This window comes from Tamandua tetradactyla, chromosome 16, assembly GCF_023851605.1.
Source record: "Tamandua tetradactyla isolate mTamTet1 chromosome 16, mTamTet1.pri, whole genome shotgun sequence".
Taxonomy (NCBI): domain Eukaryota; kingdom Metazoa; phylum Chordata; class Mammalia; order Pilosa; family Myrmecophagidae; genus Tamandua; species Tamandua tetradactyla.
Genome location: NC_135342.1, coordinates 81740156 through 81766383, shown reverse-complemented (window position 1 = coordinate 81766383; position 26228 = coordinate 81740156). Strand labels below are relative to the sequence as shown.

The following is a 26228-nucleotide window of genomic DNA, read 5'->3' as shown; positions in this document are numbered from 1 at the left end:
TGTGTTATATGCTTGTCACCTGTTTATTCTTACATGTGAACTTCGGAACCATTTTGTCAACTTATTAAAAAAAACTTTGGGTTTTAGTTAGATTTACATTATAGTCATTTGGAAGTTGGGGAATTTATGTCAGCAATATCTTCTTCCCATGTAAGAATTGCCTCTCTTTTCTGTGTAGGTTTATTTAGTCCGTTTATTGCTGATGAGTGATAGGGAGTCAGCAGTGGAGGGGAGGGGTAGCGATGGCAGGGTGGGACCCCTGCATGCCTCCCCAGGGCCTGGAGGTGAGGGCATGCTTCCTGGCAGCTCTGGGTGGCACCTTTACCTTGCCTTCTTCCACTCCTTCACCCCCCCTCCCGGGACCACCCCCCACATTCACTGTGGATCCAGCCCACGGCTCACTCTGCTTTCACAGAGCCCACACCCAGGCCCGGGCGGCATGTCTGCAGCTCCTGTGTTTGGGCTCATCTGTTCTGTCAGGTGGAGGTGGAAGAATCGGGAATGCAGGGGGCAGAGCTGGGTGCCTGGGGCGCGGGGCCTATGGATGCAGTGGTGAGCAGGCGCTGGAGAGAGGCCAGACTGCAGAGGGGATCAGTGTGACCCGAGGGGGTGCTGAGGGCGGGTCCGGGCATGGGGAGGCCTGCCTGAAGAAGCCACTCAGGGATGAGCCTGTGTGGTCACGGCCATCTGGACAGTGAAGAATGGGGTTCTGCTGTTGCCAGCTCCTAGCCCGTTGTCCTGCCAAGCCCTTGCTCCCTGCAGGGTCTCAAGCGTGGCCCCTTCCCCGTCCCCTCTTTGCTTGAGCCGTGCCCTCTGCCTTCCCTCTTCCTTCCTGCGAGGAGCCGACCTTCTTTCCGCACCGAGAGCCCTTGTTGGGGCCACAGCCCTCCCTAGCTCCTGGAAGGGGTGTCACACCTCCACAGGTGCACTTTGCCCACTGTGCGCCCCCGTGGTCTCAGGTCCTGGGGTGGGCTGGGGGATGCTTGCACTCAGCAGCACCTTGTGCAGAGCCGTTCGCCAGGTGGTCAGCTGTGGTCATGACTTTAAAATGTCTGATTGCTTTGTAGCTTTATAAGCTCCCCTCCTGTAAGGGTGTGGCTCATTAGCATTAGAGTCTTGTCCAGCTCTTTGTGTTAACTCCTCCGTCTTATTCCCTAGAAAAGAGGCTTCCCAGGCTTGCCCGAATTCCCCCACTGACAGGAAACTTACTACTTCATGAGCAAATGCTCCACTGTCTTAGGAGGCAGTGAGCAGAGGCAGGGCTTTGGGAACAGCCCCTCGTGAGGTGGAGTAGTTGTTCAAAGACACTCATTCTTGGAATTCTTTTTCAGATCTTGGGTAAGGTTCGCAAATGCACCTGGGCTTCAGAGGGTCTTGATGAGTCATTTCCCCACAGTCATTTCCTGCTCCCTTCCCTGCCCTTGGTTGCTCCGGGTGTTGGGTGCTGGGTCTAATGGCTGCTTCTCCCACAGTGCTGCACCGCTACAGGCACATCCTGGGGCTGTGGCAGCCGGACATCGGGCCGTATGGAGGACTGCTGCACGTGGTGGTGAGTGCCCCCAGCCCCGGCCTGGCGCCGCATCGACTCGCTGGAAGTGCTTTTCCTCTGCTCTCTGTTGACGGCTCAGGCTTTGTTTTCCAAATGGGCAGCGGTCGGTCGTGGGAAGTGATGCTAGCTGTCAGCCCCTCCCCGTGTGTGGGCCTCTCGCCCACCGGCCCCCCCCCCGTCACTGCCACCTGCTCACGCCACAGCTGCTCACTCACACCATGGCTGCTCATGCCACAGCCGCTCACACTTTTTCCACTCACGCCATGGCCACTCATGCCACGGCCGCTTACACCATCCCCACTCACGCCATGGCCGCTCATGCCACGGCCGCTCACACCACACCTGCTCACGCCACGGCCACTCACACCACAGCCGCTCACACCACACCCGCTTATGTCACGGCCGCTCACACCACACCCGCTTATGTCACGGCCGCTCACACCACACCTACCTGCTTGTGCCACAGCCGCTAATGCCACGGCTGCTCATGCCACACCTGCTTATGCCACAGCCACTTAAGCCACACCTACTACTACACCATGGCCGCTCATGCCACGCCTGCTCACGCCATACTTGTTTACGCTACAGCCACTCGCACCATGCCCACTGACACCACACCAGGCCGCTGATGCCATAGCCGCTCTAACCAGCCCTGCTCACACCATGGCAGCTAACGCTGTGCCTGCTGACACCACACCAGCTCATACCACTGCTCCTCACACCACATCTGCTCATGCCATGACCACTCGCACCATGCCCACTGACACCATGCCCTCCCACACCAGCTCACACACGGCCACTCATGTCACACCACATCTGCTCATGCCATGGCCACTCGCACCGTGCCCACTGACACCATGCCCTCCCACACCAGCTCACACACGGCCACTCATATCACACCATAACTGCTCATGCCGCAATTACACCATGCCCACTCATGTGGCCCAGAAAGGATGAGGTCAGGGCTTCTGGCTGACACCCCTGAAGTGCTGGGGTCAGGAAAAGAGCCCAAGATGCAGCTGCACCTGCTCGGTCCCTGGGGGGGATGTGGGACCTTTGAGGGGTCAGCTCCCACGGCCACAGCAGCCCCTGACCCAAGATCACGCGCAACTGGACACACGTGCTCAGGCAGGGGCAGGCTAGGTGACCAGAAAAACGAGAACGCTAGGCCTTGGCTAGTGTATTCAAGGAACTAGATAGGAAGGAGCTGTCTTAATAAACTTAAAAGACTTCACCAGAAAATTGGAGTTAATTAAAAAACATAATACTAAACCCAGAATCACACTGCTGGCTACAACAGAGTAACAGGGACTGGACGTCTCTGTAAGTAACAAAGCATGGATCAAACAGCTGGCTCGAGAGCCTGGCCCACAGGTGGCCATTCCCGTTAGCTTGCCGAGCTCTGGTGGCAAGCGGCAGCTGTGGCCAGAACCTCACCCGGTGCCTTGGCCCTTGGCCCTGCGTCTGCTCGGATTCGTGGTGGCTCGCCTCTGCTGGGTCGGGGCAGAAGCTGTGAGGCTGCGTCTTTGGCTCCACTTTCCTTGGACGAAGGGCCCCGAAAGCCTGGGGCCGTGGTGGCTGTGCTGCCGAGAGCTCTGCCCCTGGTGCCCCGGGGAGGGCGGGGGTCCATCTGCTCCGCCTCTCAGGGTCTCGATGCCTCGGCTCCGATGTCTTCAGACAGCACTCAGGCTTCACTTTGCTCCAGTGTCTGGTTGGTCCCGGCAGGAAGGTCGGTTGGTGCACGCTCTTGGCCACAGCCAGGGGCGCTCCTGCTGCAGTGCTCCCTTTATATGTGTGGGCCTTGGCGTCTCACAGTGCGAGGTAGCTGCTCAGCTTTGCCCCCTCGCGGTGCCTGGGAGTTGTGTGTGTGAGTATGCGGGTCCCCTGCCCGCTGCTTCATTGTGCCAGTTCCTCCTGTGTGGGGCTTGCTTTTTCGCCCTGATGGTAGCACCTCTCACACAGCAGTCCCGGGGCCTGGGGTCATGGGCACTTGGACGCTGTGCTCTGGGCAGGCCTCCGGCCCGTCCTGGGGGCACCATAGCCGACGCTGCAGCGAGCCTGGAGAGGGCCCCTTCAGACAGCCCTGCTCCCGGCCTCCCACTGACCGTGCACCCTCGGGGACAGGCACCTGAGCCCAGGACCAGCTGCATCCAGCATGCTTGTTTTCTTTTAAAAATTGTAGTGTTGTAACACAGTCTATGTACCATAAAGGTTGCCATTTTGAGCACTCTTAAGAGAACATCCGGTGGCATGAATTACGTTTACCATGTTGTGTGCCCGACAGCGCAGCCCTCACCAGGACTTCTCACTGTCCTGGAGCTTTGCCCCTGTAGAGCCTGTCCCCCCGTGCCCACGCCCCCAGCCCCAGTGGCCTCCGATCTCTTTCTCTATGGATTTGCTTATTCTAGACATTTCATGTAAGTGGAATTGTGCGATATGTGACCTCGCTTGTCTGCCGCCTTCCGTGCAGCATTGCGTTTTTCAAGGTTCACCTCGCTGTAGTGTGTCTCAGAGCTTCATTCTTTTTTATGGCCCAATAGTATTCCGCTGTGTGGCTCGACCAGCACCTGTTTTGGATGCATGGGCTCTCTCTGCTTTCGGGCTTCACCGTGAGCTGCTGGGTGCCCCTCTCCTAGTGGCCGGGGCCCTTATCCTGGTGACTTCGGGCAGTGGGCCTCCTGGGTGACTGGGTATTTTGTTTGCCAGGGGGGTTTGAGCAGGATAAACTCTCCTCTTTGTCCTTTGCAGCCTGGTGGGGACAGCCGCTAGGATTCCCACTCCATGGCTACTCTGAGTGCCCCAGGGAAAAGCCTTGCTTTCAGCAGGTTTCTTCCCAGAGCAAGCCAGACAGCTCGCGGGGTGGGCAAGTGGCTTTCCTTTCTTTTAGGCCCTGTGTGTGTGTGTGTGTGTGTGTGTGTGAGAGAGAGAGAGAGAGAGAGAGAGAGAAAGACTCTTACTGGCAATGAGTAATAGACTTAAAAAAAATGCAGTCTTTGAAAGCAGGAGATGATTAGGAGAAAAAGGCACTGGTGGGAGAACAGTGCTGCATGCCCTTGCCTCGGGCTGGCTAGCCACAGGGGCATTTACATTCTCACCTCCTCTGCGGTGGAGCCGGAGACTGGGAGGCCTAGAGTGGGTGCCAGTCACCCCGGGCAGGGAGCTCCAGGGGTACCATGCTCCCCGCGCTTGGACCCCGCGGTGTCTTCGTTGCCGTCTGTCACTGAACATTTCCAGCATGGGCACAGCTGGAGCGGGCAGGGGATGAGTGCCCACAGGCCCAGCGTCAGCAGGGGTGCGCCTGCGCACCTCCGTGGCTCCTCCCTTTGGGCTTCGGTTTAAAGCACTGAATGCAAATCCCAGCCCCCGTCACGCCCTCCGCGTGCTCCCTAAGCAGCGCCGGCGCTTCCTGTGGAGCCACGTGCCATGGCGGCGCCCCTCCACATCGGCGTCTCCCCAGCCACCTCCGCGTGTGCTGGTCACGGGTGGTTTGTTCAGCCCAGCATCTGAACAAGGCCCTCGCTTGGCATCGGTGTCACCTCCGAGTCTCTTTTCTCATGAGAGCAGCGCCTTCTCCCCACACCTTGTTTTTCCCATCACGTCTTGTCCTCGGGGTGTCTCACATCTGGAATATTCTTTTGCTTCCTCGCAGTGTCATTTAGCTTGTTCCATGCCCCTCGTCCCCCTCCCCCATTTTAGAGCTGCAAGTAGCACCAAAAGGTTTGCTCACATTCAAGGCTTTACTTATATACATATATTATATATATGTAAAATACAGTTTTATATACATATATTTATTTTTAATTAAAAACACTTGGCATGAAGAGATATTTCTCCAGAGCAGATATGCAAGTGGCCAGTGAGCACGTGAAGAGATGCTCAGCATCATTAGCCTTCAGGGAAATGCACATCAAAACCCCGAGATCCTGCTTCATGAAACCCAGTAGGTTGGCTGTTATTAAAACAAACAAACAAACAGTGAGTAACAAATGTTGGTGAGAATGTGTAGAAATAGGGACCCTTGTGTGTTGTTGGTGGGAATGTAAAATGGAGCAGCTGCTGAGGAAGACAGTTTGGTGGTTCCTCAAAAGGTTAAGTATGGAATTACTTTACTACCCAGCAGCTTCTCCTGTAAGTATAAACCCCAAAAGAGCTGAAAGCAAGGACTTGAACAGATGCCTGTGTGCTGGTATTCATAGCAGCACTGTTCACGGGAGCCAGGAGATGGGAGCCACCACGTGTCCGCCACGTGTCCACCAGCAGACCGGCAGATACGGTGTGACAGACGTGCAGTGGAATCTCACTCAGCTGTGGAAAGCAGTGAAGTCCTGGTTGTCACAGCGTGGGTGAGCCTTGAAAACATCACGTTGATTGAAGGAAGTCACACGCAAAATGATCTTGCTGATTCAAAGTGATTAGAATGTTAGAGAGACAGAAAGTAAATTGCCCGTTACCAGGGATGATGGGGAGGGGCCATTGCCTACTGGGTGCAGAGTCTCTGGGGGGTGAGAAAGTTTTGCTGAGAAGCAGTGGTGATGGTGGTACAACACCGGGAAGGTAGTTGTACCACTACATTGTGGACTGGAAATTTTGTGTTTTATGTATGTTACCAGAAAATACAAAAAAAAGCCTGAGGCTCCGCAGGTGGCAGCCCCGTCCTACCACAGCCCAGGTGGGGTTCTCAGCAAGTGTGGTGGACGGCACCGCAGATGTCTGCGGAGAGGTACGGTGGGCCAGGGGGCGTGACTTGGCTCGTCTCGGCGCCCTCGGACTTCCCGTCTCCCCCGGGCAGGTGGATGGCTTGTTCATTATTGGCTGGATGTACCTGCCCCCCCACGACCCCCACGTGGGCAACCCCATGAGATTCAAGCCTCTGTTCAGGATCCACCTGATGGAGAGGAACGCAGCCACGGTCGAGTGCATGTATGGCCACAGGGGGCCGCACCACGGCCACGTCCAGGTGAGTGAGGGCCGGCTCCCCGAGGGCAGGGAGGGCACATGCCTGTGATGCCAGCGCCTGGGTTGGGGGCCTGCCCGCCCCACTGGGCCCTCCATGTGCTAGCTCGGTGTGCTGCGCCCCTGGAAGAATCACTCGCTGGAACCTGTAGGTTTTATGGAGCCGCTGGCCTGTCACATCTCTGCTCCTCACTGCTGCCTTTTTCTCTGTTTGCAAGAATGTCAGCGGTGAGGGAGATGTTCCTCCCTGACCTGGGCCTGGCCCACGGCCTTCCCCAGGGAACACAGTGCACAGCTGATGAAGTCAGGCAACGCCTTCCTGCCGCCCTGCAGAGTCCCGTGGGGTGGCTGCGTCGCGCCATCTGCGGGTGGGCTGGCGGGTCGGTGCGGGGTGGGCTGCGTGCCGTGCTCGTGGCCAAGGTGACCGACTTGGTGTCCTTGTCCACCCTCTCTGTGGCTCCTGAAGATCGTGAAGAAAGACGAGTTTTCCACCAAGTGCAACCAGACGGACCACCACAGGATGTCTGGCGGGAGGCAGGAGGTGAGCCGGGGCCCCGGGCAGGGCTCCCTGAGAGGCCCGTGCCAGCGCTGGCTGTGTGAGGGGGCCAGCCTCGCCTCCCCTGGCGCGGCTGCAAAGAGCAGACATGTTAGCGCGGACGTGCAGGGCCACCCATGGGGGCCGATGGCGGTAGCTACCACGTCCTCTGAGTTTCCGGGCAGAGGATGCATCCAGTGCCTTTCCTTGGACACCCCCCACCCTCGTGGGTATGGGTGCAGGAGTTTGGGGTCCTGCTTTTGCTCCCCTCTGCCTCTCAGGAAGCAGGAACCAGTAGAAAGCACTCCTTTACTTGCCCTCCTGTGCTCCTCGGCAGCAGCACCCCTGGACTTCAGGGCTGCTGGGCGCTGTCCTGGGTGTGCCAGGTAGGAGGTCAGTGCCCCCACCCCTACCCCAGGCAGGACCTGTGGCTGAGAGCCCCAGACTGCGGTTGCACTTAGCACCACCGAGATGTCTTCCGGTTTCCTTTTGTTTACACGAGTAGCAACATACCAAAGAGCCCTGTTGACTCTGTTTTTATTAGTCAAGTTGTAGGTTTACAGAAAAAGCTTGCAGGAAATACGTAGTTCCCATTACTACCCTTTTATCACCTTGCGTTGGTGGGGTACGTTGCTGCAGGGGGTGAAAGAGCACACATGAGTAATCTTACATTCCCTGGAGTTTGTTGCTCTGTGATTCCAAGTCACAATGGCATTTCAAAATATTTTTAAGAAATCAGACATTTAAACAGTACAGGATTCTCGTGGCTCATAATTATTTGTGGGGTACGTTTCTTGGATAATTTCTAGGTTTCTAACAGCCAGAGAACTGCAGGTGCAGGGAAGGTGAATGGAAGGCACATCATTTTAGAGTGTTTTGAAGAGAAGTGACTCTCCTGTTTCCCTGAATATGAAGGTGATAGATAATGGAAATGCTTTTTAAAAAATTTACAATGCTCCATTTTTTCCATTTTATCAACTGTCATGTATGGAACAGAGATGCAAATGCTGATGCTGTAGTTAACTTTTAAATGAAAAATATCAGCATGTTTTCCAAGAATAGAACTGTTAGCTTTGAGAACTTAAAAAGTATGTAATATATTTATATTTCTGATAATGGATACTCTGGGATCAGGAAAAGTTCCTGTAAGCCAAGGTCTCTGTGGGGACTCACAGGTTTTAAAATAGAATAGAATATGATTTTCACTGATGATAAAAGTAGTAAAAAAATGTCTGGTAGAAACTAGAAAAACATCTGAAAGTACAGGTGATTCTTTTGGATTTCTTCTGGTGCAAAACAGGAGGTTTAGCCCCAAGTTTTGTCCTGATGCTAAACTCAGCTACCTCAACACCATCTTTTGTGAATAGTTCGTATTTTCTCTATTGGCTCCAAGTGCTGCCTTTGTCTGAGATCGCCATATGTATTTGGTGAGGTTTTGGACTTTGTCTTCTGGCCCGTGCTACCTTCTGCTATTTGCAGATGCCACATTGTTTCAGTTACTGTAGCTGGAGGACATTTTCTAGGCAGAACTGGGCTGCCTGCGTGATTCTTCTGGTTCAGAATTTTCCTGGCTGTCCTTGATTTTTCCACATGACCTCTAAACATGGTATTTGTGTTTTCCTGTCATTGGAATCACGTTATCGCCCTGCGATCCTCTCCAGAGCACTGTGCCTGGATTGGGGACTGTAGAAACATCTGCAAGGCCAATGCAGGTGGCACGTAGAGGACCCTGTGCAGAGAAGAAGCTTCTGGACTCACAATAGACTTTCTGTGCGAGAGAAAGAAACCTTTTTGTTTTAAGCCACTGAGTTTGGGGTTTGGTCTGTGCGCCACAAGCTAGCCTGTGCTGGCTGTCACCCCCTCCTGGGTCTCTGTTTCTTCTGTCATACTGAAGGCTGATATTTTCTGTCTTGCCGGACCAGCCTGCCAACGCTTGGGGGTTCCACTTACCCCCTCCCTGCCACCATGCCCCTCTGGTCTGTGGAGGCTTTGCCACGCTGGCCCTACCTGGAGTCTCTGACTTCTTCCTTGTCTTTTGGCTCCTGTCCAGTAGACTTGGCACAGGTGTGTCCTCTGCTCCTCTCTGTCTGGCACAGACACCATTCTTAGCTACGGCAGCCTCCAGGCCGGCAGGGCACCTTGCACCGATGTGCAGAGCCACGCAGGTGCTTTCCCCCAGGAGGCTGGGCGCTGAGGCTGCCGGGTAGTGCTGAGGGGTTGCAGAATCTAGACCATTGTTTCCGTGCTATCAGCTGCCACTTTGGCTTCTCCCTCCAGTGGAACTCATCACCTGGACCCACAGTCACTTCACTCACCTGAAGCTACCTGCGGGCTCTTTGCTGCTTTTCTAAGAGAAGGTGTTGGGGATGGGAGGCCAGGCTTTGCCTGTGGATGAGATAATATATAAAAGCTTTTATTTTTGTTTAAATTGTAAAGGCAGTAGATTTTCAAGGTGGAAAATAAAAGCAGAAAATGGACAAGACAAGCCCTACCACAATAGGTAAACACTGTAACACCCTGTTTGTCTTTCAAGTCTTTTTTCTGTGCATACTTTAAAGAACATTTTATTTTCAAATGCTTTCAAACTTACAAGACAGAAAAATAATGCAAAGCCATAGAGCACTCCAACACAGCCCTACCCTTACCCAAATCCACCAGTTTTAACATTTTGCTACCTTTGCTCACCCTTCCTTCCTTCCTTCCTCCCTCCCTCCCTCCCTCCCTCCCTCCCTCCCTCCCTCCCATTTACTGAACACTTGAGAGTAGGTTGCATACATCATGCTTCTTGAACACTTAACACTGCCATGTGCATTTCCTAAGAAAAGGACATTCACTTATGTAACCACCTGAAGTGCAGTTATCAAGTTCAAGAAATTTAACATTGAATATAAAGCTCACAGTCTATATTCCAGTTTTTTCATGTGTCCCAATAATGTCCCTTTGAGCCTTTTTTCCTCCCCTGCTAGTTCCCCTCTAGACTCTAATATATTGTACTTGTACACAGTAAGCTCCTCATTTCCCCGCCCCTTTCCACGGCAGCTTGCGCTCTGCTCTCTGTCTCTGTGAGTCTACCTAGTCTCTGATACTTTCTTTGTAGTTACCATGGGGCTCAGATTTAACATCCTAAATCTGTAACAATCTCTCATGTGTTACAAATTCTACTTCAGTAGTATAAGCAAACACCCCTCCGTCCCTCATCTCTATGTGGTTCTTGCCATAAATTATGAGTCCAGAACCACTGATTTATCATTACATTTTATGCGTTTGCTTTTTAGATCCTGTAGGGAGTGAAAAGTGGAGTTACAGACCTAAAGTACAGGAGTATGGCACGTCTGTGTACCCCAGCGCGGCTCTCACTGGAGGCTGTGCTCTGTCCTGAATTTGCTCTCCTGCCCGCTTCTCTGCACCTGCAGATGCTCCTGTAGTGCCAGTGGACTGGGGGCGACAACCCCCCCCCCCCGGCTCTCATGTATCTGGAAACGTCTTAATCTCTCACTTTTGAAAGCCAGCTTTGCTGATTACAGAGCTCTTAGGTGGCAGTGTTTGCTTTTAGCACTTTATATTTGTCATCCAACTGCCCTCCTGCCCTCATGGTTTGTATAGAGAAATTGACAATCTTATCTAGATGTTCTTCTAGCAGTTTTCAGAATTCTCTCTTTACCTTTGGCATTTTAACATTTTGATTATGATATGCCACAGCATGGGTCTGTTTGGGTTTATCCTGTTTGCAGGTTGGCTGTCTTGGATGTATATATTCATGTCTTTTGTTGAATTTGGGAAGTATCAGCCACTATTTCCTTGACTATTCTCCCTGCCCCTTTCTCTCTGGCTTCCCCTCTGGGACCCCTGCAGCATGTTTACTGCTGCGCTCGATGGAGCCCCACAAGTTCTCAGGCTCTACTCTCATGTCTTCATTCTTCCTTCCTTCCTTCCTTCCTTAGACTAGTTTCCTCGTCTGCAAATTTTCTGATTATTTTCTTCTGCCAGCACCTATCTACTATTGAACCCCTCTAAGGAATTTTCAGTTTGTTACTGTGGCTTTCAGCTCTGTTTGGTTCTTTTTTCACAGTATCCATCTCGCTGTTGCTATTCTCTGTGTTCATCTGTCATTTCCCCAGTTTCCTTTAGTTCTTTGTCCATGTTCTCCTTTAGCTGTCTCAGCATATTTAGGACCACTTTTTAATATCTTTGCTTGGCATGGTCCAGATCTGGTCCTCCTCACCGATGGTTTCTTATGCTTTTATCTTCTCCATTGCCTCAGTCCTGTCTTTCTCTGTTTCTTTATATGTTATCTAATGTTTTGTTGAAACCTGGACATTTTGATATTTATATTATCACTGGAATTTAAACCCTGAGGTTTCTGTTCCTTAAGTTTGTGTCCAGCTAGTGTCATGACAGAGCTTTCCTTGAATGCCAGAAGTTCATAAATTAAAAGGGAAAAAAACTAAACTGTTTTCCCAGTCTTTTCAGATTGACCTGCACATGTGCTGTCTTTTAGGGCTTATCCATACCAAGAGTTTAGAGAATCGTTCCAGGGCAAAGCACAGGGGCCCCCTGATGCTTTCTGAGCGCGCTCTGCTCACTCCTCCCTAGGAATTCCTCTGTTTACAAGGTTCTCAGTGTCCCCTTCTTCTCTAGGGAACAGTTTCCTCCTGGTCCTGGGCACTGCTCTGCGTGTCCTCCAGGCGGCGATCCCCTTCCCCGGGCAGCGTGAATTGACTGCTCTCCCCAGCATTCTGTAGGAGCTGCCTTGTACATGCCGGGCAGATTCTGGGATGGTGAGTCCCCCAGTTACCCCCAGACACGCTGAGTCAGACCAAGGTGCCCCTAGCATATACCCAAGGGTGGTTCTGCTTCCTCCAGAACCAGGGCCAGGGGTCCGCCCTGGGGGCACAGACCAGCTCTGTGCCAAGCTGGGGGTCCGGTGGGGGGTGGGTGGGCAGCCAGGGTGCCATGAGATCCAGCGCTTTTACGTGGCCTTTATCTTGATGTGGCACTCTCCCTGGTGCTGAGGTCCTTTAACTGTTTTCTGGATTTTTGAGGAAGATGTTTCTGCCAGTGCTCGCTAGTTGTTCAAAGGTTCTAATGATCTGTGAGACTCAGCTAGAAGTGTCTTCAAGTGTGTCACTTTGCCATTTTGCTCTGGGCGTGCCTGGATTCATTTCTAAGCCAGAAACCCCTGGGTGTCCTTTTTCTAGCTGAGTCTTCCAGGTCATTAGGCCACCAGGACGGTGTTTTACTGGAAAGAGAGGAAAAATCATGAAATCTGGACTTTGTGGTATATCTGGATAACTTTAGAAATAGAGGTAAAAGCTTGAAACAGGAATTCTAGCTGTTTTGTACTTTGGCTGGTCATTTTAAATTCCAGACTGGAACGGTGGCTCCCGAGGGCAGGGAGAACCGTGGCTGCTGTGGAAGGTGGGAAGGGCGGCAGGTGAGCACTGGCACTCTTGCTCCCGGGGGCGGGTGGAAGGCAGCCCTCCCTGTGCAGGCACGCCAGGCTCCTGGGCCCCCCAGGGGCTTCCTTCAGCTCCACTGCGGCTCCTGTGAATCTGCCCCCACCAGCCTCCTGGAGGGTGTCCTGGAGAGGCCAGGGCTGTCAGTCATTTGGGGTCCTGCTCGTACACGGTGAACAAGGGTCACCTCCCGGGCCCCCTTGCTTGGCCTTCACCCTTCATAAACAGTGGGGTTTCCCTCCGCAGCCAGCTCTGCCGGGCCGTTCGCTAATAAAACTGTGTGGGCAAGGCTTGCCAGCCCTCGCCATTTCTTGCCCTCAATTTCCAGTTTTGGGGAATTTGCCTGATGAGGCAGGGGCATGCTGTGATTGCCGGCGCTGCCCTCAGCACGTGGCCCAGCTCGCCTCTGGCCACCCCAGAGCCCCTGGGGACGCTGTTGCGTTTTCTTCATAGCTGGTGGGGTGCGGGTGAGTCCCCAGTCCTGCCTGGCTACGTTCCCCCTGTCCCAGCCCCCCGCCCCTGGCCTGAGATTTCTGGAAACCTGGGGGCTGCAGGTGGGAGCAGAGGTGGGGAAGAGGGAGCGGGGTGGGGTGTGTGAGGTGAGGTCGCTGTTGGGCTGTGGAGTGTGGGGGTGGGGGGCTCCTCCCTGCCAGGTAGGGAAAGGCCCGGGGGCCGTGCTGGCTGTCATGGGGAGGCGGGGTTTGCTTTCCACCCCCCTCCGTGGTCTGATGTGCTCACCTACCCAAGGCTCCTTAGCCTTGTGAGTGTCTGATGCGTTCAGACCTGCGGAGTAAGTAGGGAGAGGAGACTCACATGACGCTGCCCCAGGGGCCATTCCCAGCTCCTGCGGGGCGCCACTCCTTCATTGTTTCCTTAATGTAGCTCCATTTAAACTGCCTATAACTATTTCATGCCTCTTAGCTTAACTGGTATTTGTAAGTATTTTCCAGTGTTTCAGTGTTTGCTGTAGCCCTTACTGTTAGATGCAGCTAGCTGTCCATCGCCTCTTTGTGGCGTGTTTTCCTTTAGCAGTGCCCCGGGGCCCATGCTGCTTGCGCTCGGATTTTCACTGTTATGGTCCCGACAGAGAGCTCGAGTGCCTCTGAGCGACGCCTTCCCTCAGGAGGCCGGTCCTGTCCATGAGGCGGGTGCCTGCGTGTTCCCTGCCTGTGGCACGGGAGAGCCCCTGGGCGCCGTGTGCAGTGACTCCGGCCTGGCCCAGCACCAGCGAACCTCTCGGCGCGTGGCCCTCCCTGGGTTTGGGCCGTCCTAGAACCGCGCTGCCCGGGGCAGGCCTTGAAGGCTTTCGGGGGCCCTTCTGACTGGCCGGGTGCGGGGCCTGCTCGCAGCGCCCATAGGCGGCCCCCCGCCCCCACCCGCACCCATCCACCGCTGGAGGGAAGAGCCAGAGCAGAGACGGGGCCTCGCGGTCCGGGCCGGCCCTGCTGCCTGGGCGGCTCTGGGTCGGTTTCTTCACTTGACCGAGCCTGGAGTCACCTGCTAGGGAGGGACGGGCTGGGCCCGGCTCCCGGGGCTGCTGCCACCGCTGGGGGGACCCAGCCTGCTGCCCGCTCCCTGCCCCACGCCTCTGCCTGTGCCCTGGCCCCGCCTCGAGCTCACCGGTTGGTGTCAGGGGATCCTGGGGTACGCACGCTTCGGGGGTCTTTGTCAGTCATCAGGTCTGGCAGGGACTCCTCGTTCTTTGGCCTTTTCTCTCAGAGCGAGAAGGATTGTGGTCCATGTGCACCGGTGTGGTTCACCCACCTCTGCTCACCCCGGGGCGTGGGGCCTGTCCCCATCGCCTTCTTGTCTCATTTCTCTCTTGGATTTGCGTGTGCGCTGCTTTTCCTCCATTTTAGCAGAAGGTTTTAATTTTGCCAAAAGCTAGCTTGTCATATATTTTTCTTTTTGGTTACTGTTTTCTGTGTCCTGAAAGCCTTTGCCTACCCCCAGGTTGCAGAGAGAGATGCCTAGGTATTTTTAGAGGTTTGATAGTTTTACGTTGCATTTAGGTTTTACATTTAGGTGTGTGACACATCTTGAATATTTTGCGTGCAAAGTACAAGATAGGACCTGTGGGTTGTTGCTCTCTGCACAGATACCCAGTTGTCTCAGCACCCCTGGGTGAAGAGACTCCTGTAACCCAGCAGTTCTCAGTCGTCACCGACTGGATAGAAGTGGGTCTGTGTCTGGCATCTTGTCTGTCCCTTTCCGTCTGTCTGTGCTTGCACCAGCTCCCCTGTCTCCATAGAGCAAGCTTCGGTGGGGCTCCGTGAGCCTGACTGAGTGCCTCCTTTTCCAGATCGCTTTGGCTGCTGTCAGGGTGTTAGTGTTTTTCAGGGAGACAGCCAACAGGAGCTGTCCACTCATGAGGTTCTGTGAATGCCCCACGCTGCTGTGGGAACGCCCGAGTCCACGTTCGGGGGAGGCTGGCTGAAGGAGAGACTGGTGAAGCCGTCACCTCGCCCTTAACAGCCTCCACCTGATCTGGTTAGATGTCTCCCCTGCATGCAGAATGTGTCCCTTTAGTTGAGTGCGTCTTTCAGCAGCCACAGATGTGGTCAGCCAGTGCTGATCTGAGGCCATGAAATGTCCTCACAGTCACGGTGAGGCCAGTACTTGTCTGATGAGGGTGCTGGGACCCTCACCTGGCCAGCTGAACCCCGCTCCAGCCATCACCAGGTACTCTGCATTGAGGCACGAGTGTTAGAGTCAGCTGGTGAGTCCCTCAGGAAGCCGGATGAGCCGTCTCGGGAAGGCAGACTTGTCGTCTTCACAGCAGCAGACCCAGAGCACAGAGCAGGTGATGATGCCAGTCGTCTCTGATTTATTTCAGCAGGGTTTTCTGGTTTTCAGAGTAGAGATCTTCCAAATATTTTATTGCGCTTATTCCTAAGTCCTCACGATTTTTTATGAATTTTTTTAATTGGAAAAGTTGTAGATTTACAAAAAAAAATTATGCAGAAAATCCAGAGTTCCCATGGATCCCCCTTCACACATGCAGGTTTCCCTCTTATTAGCATTTTGCATTAGTGAAGTACCTTTATTGCAGTTGATGACAGGATATTATTATAATTGTACTATTAGCTGTAGGCTGTGATTTTCATTAGGGTTCTCTGATTTGTACAGTCTTATGGTTTTTAAAAATTCTATTCTAGTAACAAGTCAAAACAATTGACAGATTGTAGCTTTTTAAGATCCCTTTAGCTTCTGCTCACAGAACTAATTCTGGGTAATCATGAGAAAGACTCCATTGAGTTAGGCCCTCGGGGTTTTGGATAAGTTATGTGAAGTGTGTAGAATCAGGCTGTTGAGCACTGACTATCCTTAGTATTGCCGGGTTGCAGAGTGCATGAGGAGCGGTCGGGCTGTGGGGAGTGGAGTTCCTGGGCATTCCCATTTCACATGCGTGGTCCTGGACAAAGCCTCTTGGTGCCGCTCTGCCCCCAGCCTGCTCCAGCCATGCCCCAGTGGGCGCCATGGACAGTGGCCACGGCAGTCCGCACAGCCCCGCGTTGTCGTGGAGAGACGCGCTGGCCGCTGCCTGCGTGGAGGGGGCGTGGGGCCGGGCTCAGGGCCTGTGCGGGCGGACTTGCTGCCGCCCAGGTGCCCCCCGCTGCCTCCCCGTGCCCTGGCGAGGGACTGGGGCCCTTGGACCATCACAGGCTGTTCTTCTGGAAGGAGTTCCGGACCTGGCTGCGGGAGGAGTGGGGCCGCACGCTGGAGGACATCTTCCACGAGCACATGCAGGAGCTCATCCTCATGAAATTCATCTACACCAGCCAGTACGAGTGAGTTGGTGGGCGGGGGAGGGGCAGGGCGGTGCGGGGGGGCACTGTGGGAGGGGGGTGGTCCTGGACGGTGCAGAGGGGGGGCACTGTAGGAAGGGGGGTGGTCCCCGACGGTGCAGGAGAGGGCAGGGCACTGTGTGTGTGGGGGGGTCCTGGACGGTATGTGGGGGGGCACTGTATGTGTGGGGGTCCCGGACGGTGCAGGAGAGGGCAGGACCGTCCTGGACGAGGGGAGGGCAGGAGCAGGACTGTGGCCTGCGTTGGGGTGCTGGTGAGGAGGGCGGCCCTGGAAGGGGATGGCAGGGACATGAGTGTGACCTGGGGGGGGCAGCGGCCCCCTCCCCGGACCTTGGTATTTGTCTCTGATCTGTAGTCACCATATCCCCCAACCTGTAGTGTCCCAGCCTGACAGTTTGTCCTGCCTCCCATCCATTCTGGGATCTCTGACGTTCTGACTGCCCCCACACTGCCCCCTCCCATGTCTGGCAGCTGCTGGGCTCCTTCTGCCCCTTGCAGCATCCCCTCAGCCCCCCCCTCAGCCCCTCCCCCAGCCTCTCCCCCAGTATGAGGGGAGCAAGCCACAGGACCTTCCTCTTGCACCCCAGGAAGGCCTGGTGAGATGAGGGCTAGCGCTTCAGCTCTTCTGCTTGGCAGGGGCCCTGGGGCGGGTGGGGGCGGTTGGGTGTGTGCCTGTGGGGGCTGGGGTGTGGGGGAGGGAGTGCACCTCTGCTGCCCACAGCCTTTGGCACACGTGCTGCCTCAAGCCCCCCACGTCCTGCCCGGCGATGCCCCTGCCCTGTGCCCTCTGCCCTGCCCTGAAACGTCCCTTTTCCCTCACAGCAACTGCCTGACCTACCGCCGCATCTACCTGCCCCCCAGCCACCCTGATGACCTCATCCCACCTGGCCTCTTCAAAGGGACCTACGGCAGCCACGGCCTGGAGATCGTCATGCTCAGCTTCCACGGGTCGCAGGCCCGGGGCACAAAGGTCACGGTGAGCGTGCACGGGGCAGCACCCCGCCTGCCGCCTGCTCCTCCACATCCCCACGCCTGGGAGCGCCTTAGAGGCACAGGCCCCAGCCCACCCACCCGCAGGACTGGGGCCCTGGGACCACCCACCTGCAGAACTGGGGCCCTAGGACTACCCACCCGCAGAACTAGAACCACTCACCCCAGAACCAGGACCACCCACCCGCAGAACTGGGGCCCTAGGACTACCTACCCGCAGAACTGGGGCCCTGGGACCACCCACCCGCAGAACTAGAACCACTCACCCCAGAACCGGGACCACCCACCCGCAGAACTGGGGCCCTAGGACTACCTACCCGCAGAACTGGGGCCCTGGGACCACCTACCCGCAGAACCGGGGCCCTGGGACCACCCACCTGCAGAACCGGGACCACCCACCCATAGAACCAGAACCACTCACCCCAGAACCGGGGCCCTGGGACCACCCACCTGCAGAACCGGGACCACCCACCCATAGAACCAGAACCACCCACCCACAGAACCGGAGCCCTGGGACCACCCACAGAACCGGAGCCCTGGGACCACCCACCTGCAGAACCAGGACCACTCACCTGCAGAGCTGGCGCCTTGGGACCACCCACTCACAGAACCATGCCCCCCCACCCCCGGCTTTCATCACCCATCCCGAGCACCTCACCCCTCCCAGGCTCGGCTCTGGGCTCGTTTCTGGCAGATGGCAGTGGAGTGCCCTGAGAGCCGGGTGTCCATCCAGTCTGTGCCCAGCGCTGCTCCTGAGCCTCCTGCCCTGGGTCCGCATGGCCTCTGCCTGGGGAGACTTGCTGTAGAAGGCACCACAGCCAGGGCATGTCTGCCCAGGGGCGCTCCCCTGCTGTCCTTGAGAGGGCTCCTTCCCCCCACTACAGCGATTTTGGTGTGCACCTTGGGGTCTGTGGGACTTGCTGGCGCACTGCTGGGGCTGGAGGACCTTACTGGGGTTTGCTTCCTAGGGTCAACTTCTTCTTTCAGGCAGGCAGGTCTGCGCGACTCTGCAGGCCTGTCCCTGGCAGCGTGCCTGGAGCCCAGGGGCTTGGCTTGGCCTCAGCCTCTGCACCTGTCCCTGGGAACAGACAGCCACGTGGGCTGTCTCCCTGGGCCCTGCAGGGCAGGCCTTGCCCAGGCCCTGTCATTTCCCTGGGTCCTGGGGGCCTGCGCTGGAACCCACGAGAGTGTGGCTGTGCGGGTCTCGGGTCTTCTGACGGCTTCTTGCTCCCCAGGGTGACCCCAACATCCCGGCCGGGCAGCAGACGGTGGAGGTGGACCTGCGGCGCCGCATCCGGCTGCCCGAGGCTGAGGGCCTGCGTGACTTTAATGAGCTGTCCCGCATCGTCCTGGAGGTGCGCGAGCAGCTGCGCCAGGAGCAGCAGCCACAGGAGGGTGGGGGCCGCGGCCCAGAGCCCCCACCCAGCCCAGCGCAGCCCCAGCTGGAGCCGCCCACCAAGGGGGCAGGAGGGGAGCCAAAGGGCGGAGGCGGGGCGCTGGCTGCCACGCAGCAGCCCCCTGAGGCAGGGCAGCCCTTTATGCTGCCCATGGGCGTGAGCTCGCGGAACGAGGACTACCCCCGCACCTGCCGGATGTGGTAAGGACAGGGTGTGGGGCTGGGGGGTCAGGGGGCTTCCAGAGGAGTCCCCGATTCCAAACGCAGCCTGGAAGCTGGTCCCATGGAGACCAAATGATGTCACCCCATGGCAGATGCGGGAGCCCATTGGGCCCAGGGTGTCTGCACCCTCAGCGCCTCTGCTTAGGCGCGGCCAGCCGCGTCTGGGCCTTCCTCCATCTGGGGCCTTCTCCCAGACCCCTTCAGCCCCGGGGACGGGGCTCCACCAGGGTGCATTAATCACGCCTCAGCGCTTGGTGGAAATGCCAGCCTGTCTTGAAACGCAGTGCGCGAAGAGCAGAAGCCCCTCATGCTGCACCCCAGCCCCACGCCCACCTGCAAGGGGCTTCCCTTGCCACAGTGTGCCCAGCCCGGAAGGGCTCAGCTCTTCCGGTGGCCTGTGCCCGTTCCTGCTGAGGGGGCCCTGCACGGGCAGTGGTGGGCAGGGAGGGCTGGTGCCGCTGCCTCCTTCCCCGTGGGCCCCCAGTCTCCCTCCAGCCCACGCTGGCTCTGTTCTCGGGCCACTGCCTTCCTCTCCCCGCGGCCCGCGACCGGGGTCCCCTTACCATCCCGCCCACTCCTCGGCAGGGAAATGGCAAGACCCTCCCCTGGCCCCCACACTCCAGGCTATTGGCTATTTAAATTTCAGTGACCAAAAACCTAATAAAATCAGAATTTCAGGCCCTAGGGTTCACCGGGCACGTTTCCAGCGCGTGGTCACCACGTGCGGTAGTGGGTTCTGTATTGAGCAGTGTGGTCTAGAACCTCTTCCTGGGGCAGCGGCCTGCCCGCCCCTGGGCACCATGGAGGCCCTGTCCTCGCCCTCAGAGGCTGCTGCCCCCCGCCTGCCCCGGCCCAGCCTGCATGGAGTGAGTCACGTGCAGCTTAGCGCGCTCTCCAGAGGGGGCGGTCCTGGGGGGCATGGGGTAAGACCCATGATGTCTTCTTTGTGGTCTACAATTATGATAAAAGCAACTGACAGTTTGACAGAGCGAGGCAGACATTGTCCAACAATTTAACTGCTGTGAGTATTTTGGTGGTCACAAAGGAAACTATAGAAAATTTCCCAGCTCCCAGCATTCCCCAACACTGCAGCCAGTAGCCTGGCCCCAGCCGCCTGGCTGAGCTGCAAGACAGGCCCCCACCCTCTGCAGGTACCAGGGGCTTCCCCAGCCCAGGAGGGCACAGCCAGTCCCCTGTCCAGCTCTTTGTCTGTAGTGGCTGGCCATGGCACCTATGCTGCATGGCCGAACCCTTGCCTCCCTGTGCTCGGTGGCACTTCCTCCCCCACTTGGAAACTCTCTGGGCCTCAGACCCCACCCACAGGGGCCCCCACCCTGTGCCCATCCAAGGGGAGTCTCGGGCTGCAGGTGGCACTGGGGAATTTGGGAATAGACCCTAGCTTGTCCTCTTTGAAGGTACTGAGGTTTTTGCAGGAAAAACATGGTGTATTTCAGTTTAATATCAGTTTTGAAACTTAGTCGTTAAATGGGTATTTGAGGGATCTGCCGTTGGAGTTAATGTCATTTGCCTGCTGGTCTTTCTCAGGCAGACGTGAGTTCCCAGGAGTCCAGCTCTCAGCTGCCTTGATCCTGCTCTGTGCACGGACGCTCTAGGCGGAGCTGGCAGGCGGCCCTGTCTGGCAACCCTTCTCATTCACTTTGGGGAGTGGAAGCGTCAGGGGTCGGTGGGGTGGGCTGACCGCCTAAGCTGACCCCCACACTGACCATGCTCACCCTACAGGCAGGCGCTTGGCCACCCTGGGTCCAGAGGGCCTGTCAGTAGCAGGTGAAGTGCAGAGGCCTCTGAGTGCACCCTGGGGCACGGCTCTTGGCACAATGGGCTGCTGGGCCTCAGCTTCCTGCTGGATGTGGTCGAGGGGCTGCACGAAGGAGGGGTGTTCTAGAACACCACCGTGTGATGCGTGCTGGAGCCTCCTGGGCCCACACCCCTCCCTTCTCTCTCCCTCCTCCCCTGCCCTCACTGCCTCCTCTCCCCTTCGCTTCTCCACCCCTTCCCTCCCCCTTTCGCTCAACCTGCCACCTGCCCTCACCCACCCTCCTCTCCCCCTTGCCTGCTCTTCTTCCCCCTTGCCCATACTCCTCTCCCTCACTCACCCTTTCCTCCTTGTATCCTCTCCCATCATCATTCACCTTCCCCTCTCCTTTCCTCCCCCTTTGCTCAGCCTCTCCCATTCCCCTCCCCTTCCCTGCCATTGCTCTCCTTCCCCTTCCCTCTCCCTTTTGCTCACCCCTTCCCCCTCCCCTGCCCTTGTCTCCTTTCTCCTCTCTCCCCTACCCTTGTTCTCACTTCCCCCCACCCCTGCCTTCACTCACCCTTCTGTCCCCTCCCCTCCCCTCCCCTCATTCCCCCTTCCTTCCCCCTCCACTCCCCACCCCTCCCCTCATCTTCCGTGCCCTCACTTTCCCTCCTCTCCCCTGCCCTGCCCTCTCTCCCCCTGCCCTCCCCTGCCCTGCCCTGCCCTGCCCTCTCCCCCTGTCCCCCCCTCCCCTGCACTGCCCTCGCTGACCCTTTCCCTTCTTCTCTCTGCCCAGTTTCTATGGCACGGGTCTCATAGCCGGCCACGGCTTCACCAGCCCCGAGCGCACCCCTGGCATCTTCATCCTGTTTGACGAGGACCGCTTCGGGTTCATCTGGCTGGAGCTCAAATCCTTCAGCCTGTACAGCCGGGTCCAGGCCACCTTCCAGAATGCCGACGCCCCCTCCCCAGAGGCCTTTGACGAGATGCTCAAGAACATCCAGTCCCTCACGTCCTGACGCGCCCTCAGCAGCAGCAGCATGCACTTGGGCCCGAGGTCCGCCCGCAGGGCTGCCCTGCTGGAGGGCCCTGAGCCAGCCGCCTCCCGGAGCGCTCCCCCTCGTCCGTCACATGCACCTGTCTACCCGTCAGCAGCCGCGGTGGGAAGGCTGAGCGTGGCTCACACACACGGGGACGGAAGGAAGAGCCAGAAGGAAACCAGCCCAGTGCATGGAAGTAACTGGGCTGGGAAAGGGGTTGCTGCCCTCTGCCGTGGGCCCCCTTCTAGGGAAAGCCGTGCCTCCCTCGGGGGTTGTAAAGTGAGAGAATCTCAGGTGAGCAGGGCAGAGCAGATAACACGTGACACAGAGGTCTTGACCCAGTGCCCTCCTGCTGCTGGTACCCAGTGGACGAAGCAGGCTGGAAGTGGGGCTGGGCTGCGGGCGTAGGGCTGTGGGCACAGGGCTACGGCACCGGTGGGTTGACAGGATTCCGGGATTCCAGGACTGATCCAGCCACAAGGAAACCCCTACAGGGAGCCTGGAGGGTCCTGTCCCTGCGCTGAGCCGGCTGTCCACCTTGCCCCATGCTCGGTTTTACTCCTACCCCCCATGCATGTCCGACGTCCCCAGCCACATGCTGCTGGCTGATGGTCCCAGAGCCCAGGCCCACAAGGGGCAGCCTCCGGAATGCATTGTTTTAGTTTTACTGGCTTGGACAGGTGCTGTGCTCTGAACTTTTAAAGCATTAGAAATGATACACAAGATGATTTTGAAGCCCCTTTGCAGGCGAGAGGACAATGTTCTAGAAGAATCACACCCCACATTGGGAGATGCACTTTGGCAGTTAATGGTGGAGGAACCCTGCCGGGACTCTCCCTCTTGGAGACCCCGCCACCACCCCTGCCCACCATGCCCCACGTTGCGTGGAACGCCTGCCATTGGGGTCCCCCCCTGGGGTCTTAACTGGTGGTGGTGTCTCCTTAAGAACAGGCTCGCTGTACATGGGGCTTCCCTCAGCAGGTACCCCAGCCCCTCCCAGGAAGGTGCTTCGTGTGCCTTCGTATGGAGACCGGTCTGAAGGTGTTTTCCTCCTCAGGTGGTCCCGGACTCACCTTTTGACAACGGTTCCCGTTGCCCTGGCGTCACTGCCTTGGGCAGCTTTTAGTTTCCTTTGCTTCCCAGAATCGTGCACTCGACCTGATGCAGCGTGGCCCCTACACAGCAGCGTGGCCGTCCCGGCGGTTCTGCTGGGAGTCAGGGAGGAGGCTGGTCAGGCATGCAGTCCCCCTCTGCCCAGCGCTGTCACCAGCCCATCTTGTCTGAGTGGCCCAAGGCTTATCTGATCCAGATTCTTCTAGAGAAACCCACAGTGGAGTTGAGGGCTTGGAATTTCCTGATTTCTAGCATCTTCTGCAAGATGGAGTCTAAAACTGGGTCACCCCTTCCCTTTTTAGCAGCTGTGACTTTTCTCTGGTACCAACTGTGACAGTCCTCAAACAACGACTGTGCTCATGCATCCTGGAGAGAAATGGAAACTCAGGGCAGCTGGTGCATTGCCACCACTTTCTGCTTTGCCCCCATTTAAATAAAATCAAACCCGGGCCTGGTGCTCAGCCCAGCGGGCTCTGGTCCCATCGGCTGGGCCCCCTGAGCATGTAAGGAGTGCATTGGTGAGGATGAGAGCTTCTGACAAAAAAGCCTCAGATCTAAGTCGTGGTGTCTCCTGGCATCCGGGACGCAAGCAATTGCCCTGAGCTCAGGCCTTGTTGGCTCCTGCCTGTGGCGTCTGCACAGCCAGTGCCAGGGTGCTGTGGGGTAGACCTGCGGCTGATGGCAGAGCCCCAGGAAGGCCTGGGCTTTGTGTCTCTGGGCCAGGGCTCCCCAGCCACCAGGACGCATGGCCATTTGTGGTCTCGCTCAGGTCTGCCTGCATGTGTCCTGGCCAGTTGTTGGTCTCAGGTCAGCAGACCTGCAAGCACACTGGGCGCTACTCCCTGTGCTGAAGCCACACGCTGGTGGGGGGTGTCCCTCTGGGGGGGGAGCTCCAGCAGAGTGGGGTCTTCTGACCTGCCCCTCCACTACAAGGCAGGTTTCGAGAGGACAAGTCTGAAGTGCAGGCCTAGAGCAGCCAGGGTGTGAAAAAAGGTTCCAGAGAGGACTCTGAATGGTCCCCTTTAGGCAACGGGGCTCCCTAGATGCTCAGTTTGGGGAAGGGACAGGCAGACCTAGGAGGGTCTGTGGCTTTTATCCCATCTCTTGTACTGCTGCCTGCCTGCTTTTGCTGCTTTGAGGTCGGACAGGAATGCTGTATAGTTTGAGGTGGAATGGGCCTAAGCTGCGTCTATATGTGAACATGGCCTGTGTAAGTCCTCACTGGGAAATGATGTTGAAGATTTCAGACATTGGAGGTTGCTCTGAGTGTATTTTGTGTGGTGGATGTCACGGTCTTGTAGGCCTTGTAGCAGGGTCTGCGGGGACTCAGAGCTCTGGTCTCCCCTCTACTGATGAGTGTGGGGAGGTCGGGGCCGTCTGGTGGGAGAGGTTCGCACCCCTTTCTTCCTTGATGTCTCTGGATGGCCACCCCCCACCCGGGCTGCTGGAGTGCTGGCTGCAGGTCCCAGGTGCTCAGGCCTCCCTCCCACTCCCCTCCCTGTCCCCACACCAGGCAAGGACCCCTGGCTGCAGGGTGCTGCCAGACTCCCACACTTCACCTCGTGCTAATCCCAGAGGAAATTGGGAAAGCAAATGCAGAGGCAGAGTTTGCACATGAGATTTTCTCTTTCCTGGAACTTGAGTTGTCTGGGGCCACAGCCTGAGTGCGCCCTGTCCTGGAACCCACTGCCTCCCTCTCCCCCTGATTTTCTTGTTTCCAGCATGTGGGTCACTCGGGCTACCCACCACCCTCCAGCCACTGCTGCACTCACGAGCCACGGGGGCGGAACACAACTCAGATCCACCCCTCCTGCGACTTCCTGGCCTCTGCCACGTAGGACCGTCTCCTTGTGGCCATGGCGCCTATGTGACAGGGCTGTCATTGGGCCATGGCGGTGTGAGGCGAAGCTGTGGGAATGGCAGCCGTGCCCTCCAGAGCCTTTTCTGTCCCTCTGCCCTTTGGCTTTGAGGAATCTCTCAGATCCCCTGCACAGGCTCGAGGACACCCCCAGCAGCACAGTGCCTCTGTGCACGTAGCAGCCTCTCAGTCTTCATTTTATTGGTGAGATCGGAAATGAAATTTACACGGTCTCCCAATTTGTAGTGTGGAAGAAAGCGGCAGATGATGTCGATTTGAATGGTCCTGTGAATGGAAATGAGATTGTGCCAAATACCTGACTGACCCTTGCAGTGACGACCTGGCGCCCGCATGGCCAGCCTTCAGGATGTGGGGGCAGGCGGGGGCCGGAGTGGCCCACCTGACTGCCCGTTGTCACTCCTGCAGTTCGGTCTTGAAATGTCTCGAGCCTGTGACTCGGGCAGACCCTTGGGATGGGGCGAGTGGGGACTGGTGGCTATGAGGGTCCCCTGTGCCTCCCTGGGATGCCGTGGGGAGCTTCCTCCGGTTTTCAATAAATACGGTTTTGGACCCTGTTGTGCTTGGTTGCTTGTTTCTTCGGGCCGCGATTCAGATGGAAGCAGAGCTCGGGGCAGCGTGGGCTGCGATTACGGGGTGGTGGGACCCTGGGAGCCAGGTGGGCAGGGGCCAGGGGCCAGGCGCTGTGCTGCTCACGCACGATTTGACAGTCTAGTGTTCCTGCACTCAGGGAGTGGGGCAAGTCCTGAGGGCCAGCGGCTGGCCTGGGCCCGTCCCCCGCTTGGCGTCCCCGTGCTCTGCTGGCCGCCGGCTTCTCCTTGGCTAAGGCCGAGGGATCGTGCGTTCTGAGAACAGGGTCAGTGCCAGGGTCGCCACGGCAGGGACTCCGTGGCTGGGGCCGTTCATCTTCATTTCTCTGCCGCAGAAGCTGGAACACGTCGTTTATAGAAAATTGTTAGAGGAAATGAAACCTCTCTTGTTCAGGGCCCAGCTTCCCTGGGACCAGCTCCTGTCAGTTACCACCTTAAGCCTGGATTTTAAAAAAAAGGACCACGTTAGCCATGGAAATCCAGTCAAGCTGTGTCCCCACCTGGTGGAAACTGGAAAGTGTGACGTTGATATCTCCAACGCTGGCGCCCTGGGGTACCCGGGAAGGCGGGACGTGGGGTGCGTGCTGGCCCAGCCGCATAGGGCGTTGCTGTCCCCTGCGGGGCCCCCCTACAGACAGGCGGCCCAGGACCCCGCGGGGCGAGGTCTGATGGGGAGTGGGGAGGTGCGGCATGACGCGCACACAGAACGAGTCCCCAGGCAGCGCGCTGGAGTCCTGGCCAGGTGTGACACAAAGCATGCAGGTGTGCCAAGTGAAGCCACCTCTGGGGGGCGGTGCCCTCCCTGGGGAAGGAGCCGCGGTGGAGGGCAGGGCTTCAATACACCCGGCATGCTGTCTTCCAAAATAGGCAAAGCTCACGTGGCCAAGCGCGTGTACAAGGCGCAGCGCGGGGAAACGCCGTCGCCCGTGTCTCCATGTTCCTG

The 26228-nt window shown here is 57.2% G+C and overlaps 1 protein-coding gene across 4 annotated transcripts in view; it reads left to right on the top strand.

Moving 5' to 3' along the window:
- The window catches only part of FBXO31 (F-box protein 31), a 56332-nt gene extending 31080 nt beyond the window's left edge, over nucleotides 1-25252 (top strand). For 2 of the 4 annotated variants that reach the window (XM_077133239.1, XM_077133242.1), the window contains 7 exons: nucleotides 1473-1549; nucleotides 6339-6506; nucleotides 6969-7043; nucleotides 16175-16284; nucleotides 17125-17278; nucleotides 18528-18889; nucleotides 21463-25252. In XM_077133239.1, coding sequence (XP_076989354.1) covers nucleotides 1473-1549; nucleotides 6339-6506; nucleotides 6969-7043; nucleotides 16175-16284; nucleotides 17125-17278; nucleotides 18528-18889; nucleotides 21463-21685 — 1169 coding nt within the window. In that variant the 3' untranslated portion in view covers nucleotides 21686-25252. Of the gene's footprint in view, nucleotides 1-1472; nucleotides 1550-2068; nucleotides 6507-6968; nucleotides 7044-16174; nucleotides 16285-17124; nucleotides 17279-18527; nucleotides 18890-21462 lie in introns of those variants that run through there. The other 2 variants (XM_077133240.1, XM_077133241.1) reach the window with 2 other exon arrangements.
- Nucleotides 25253-26228: the final 976 nt, after the last annotated feature.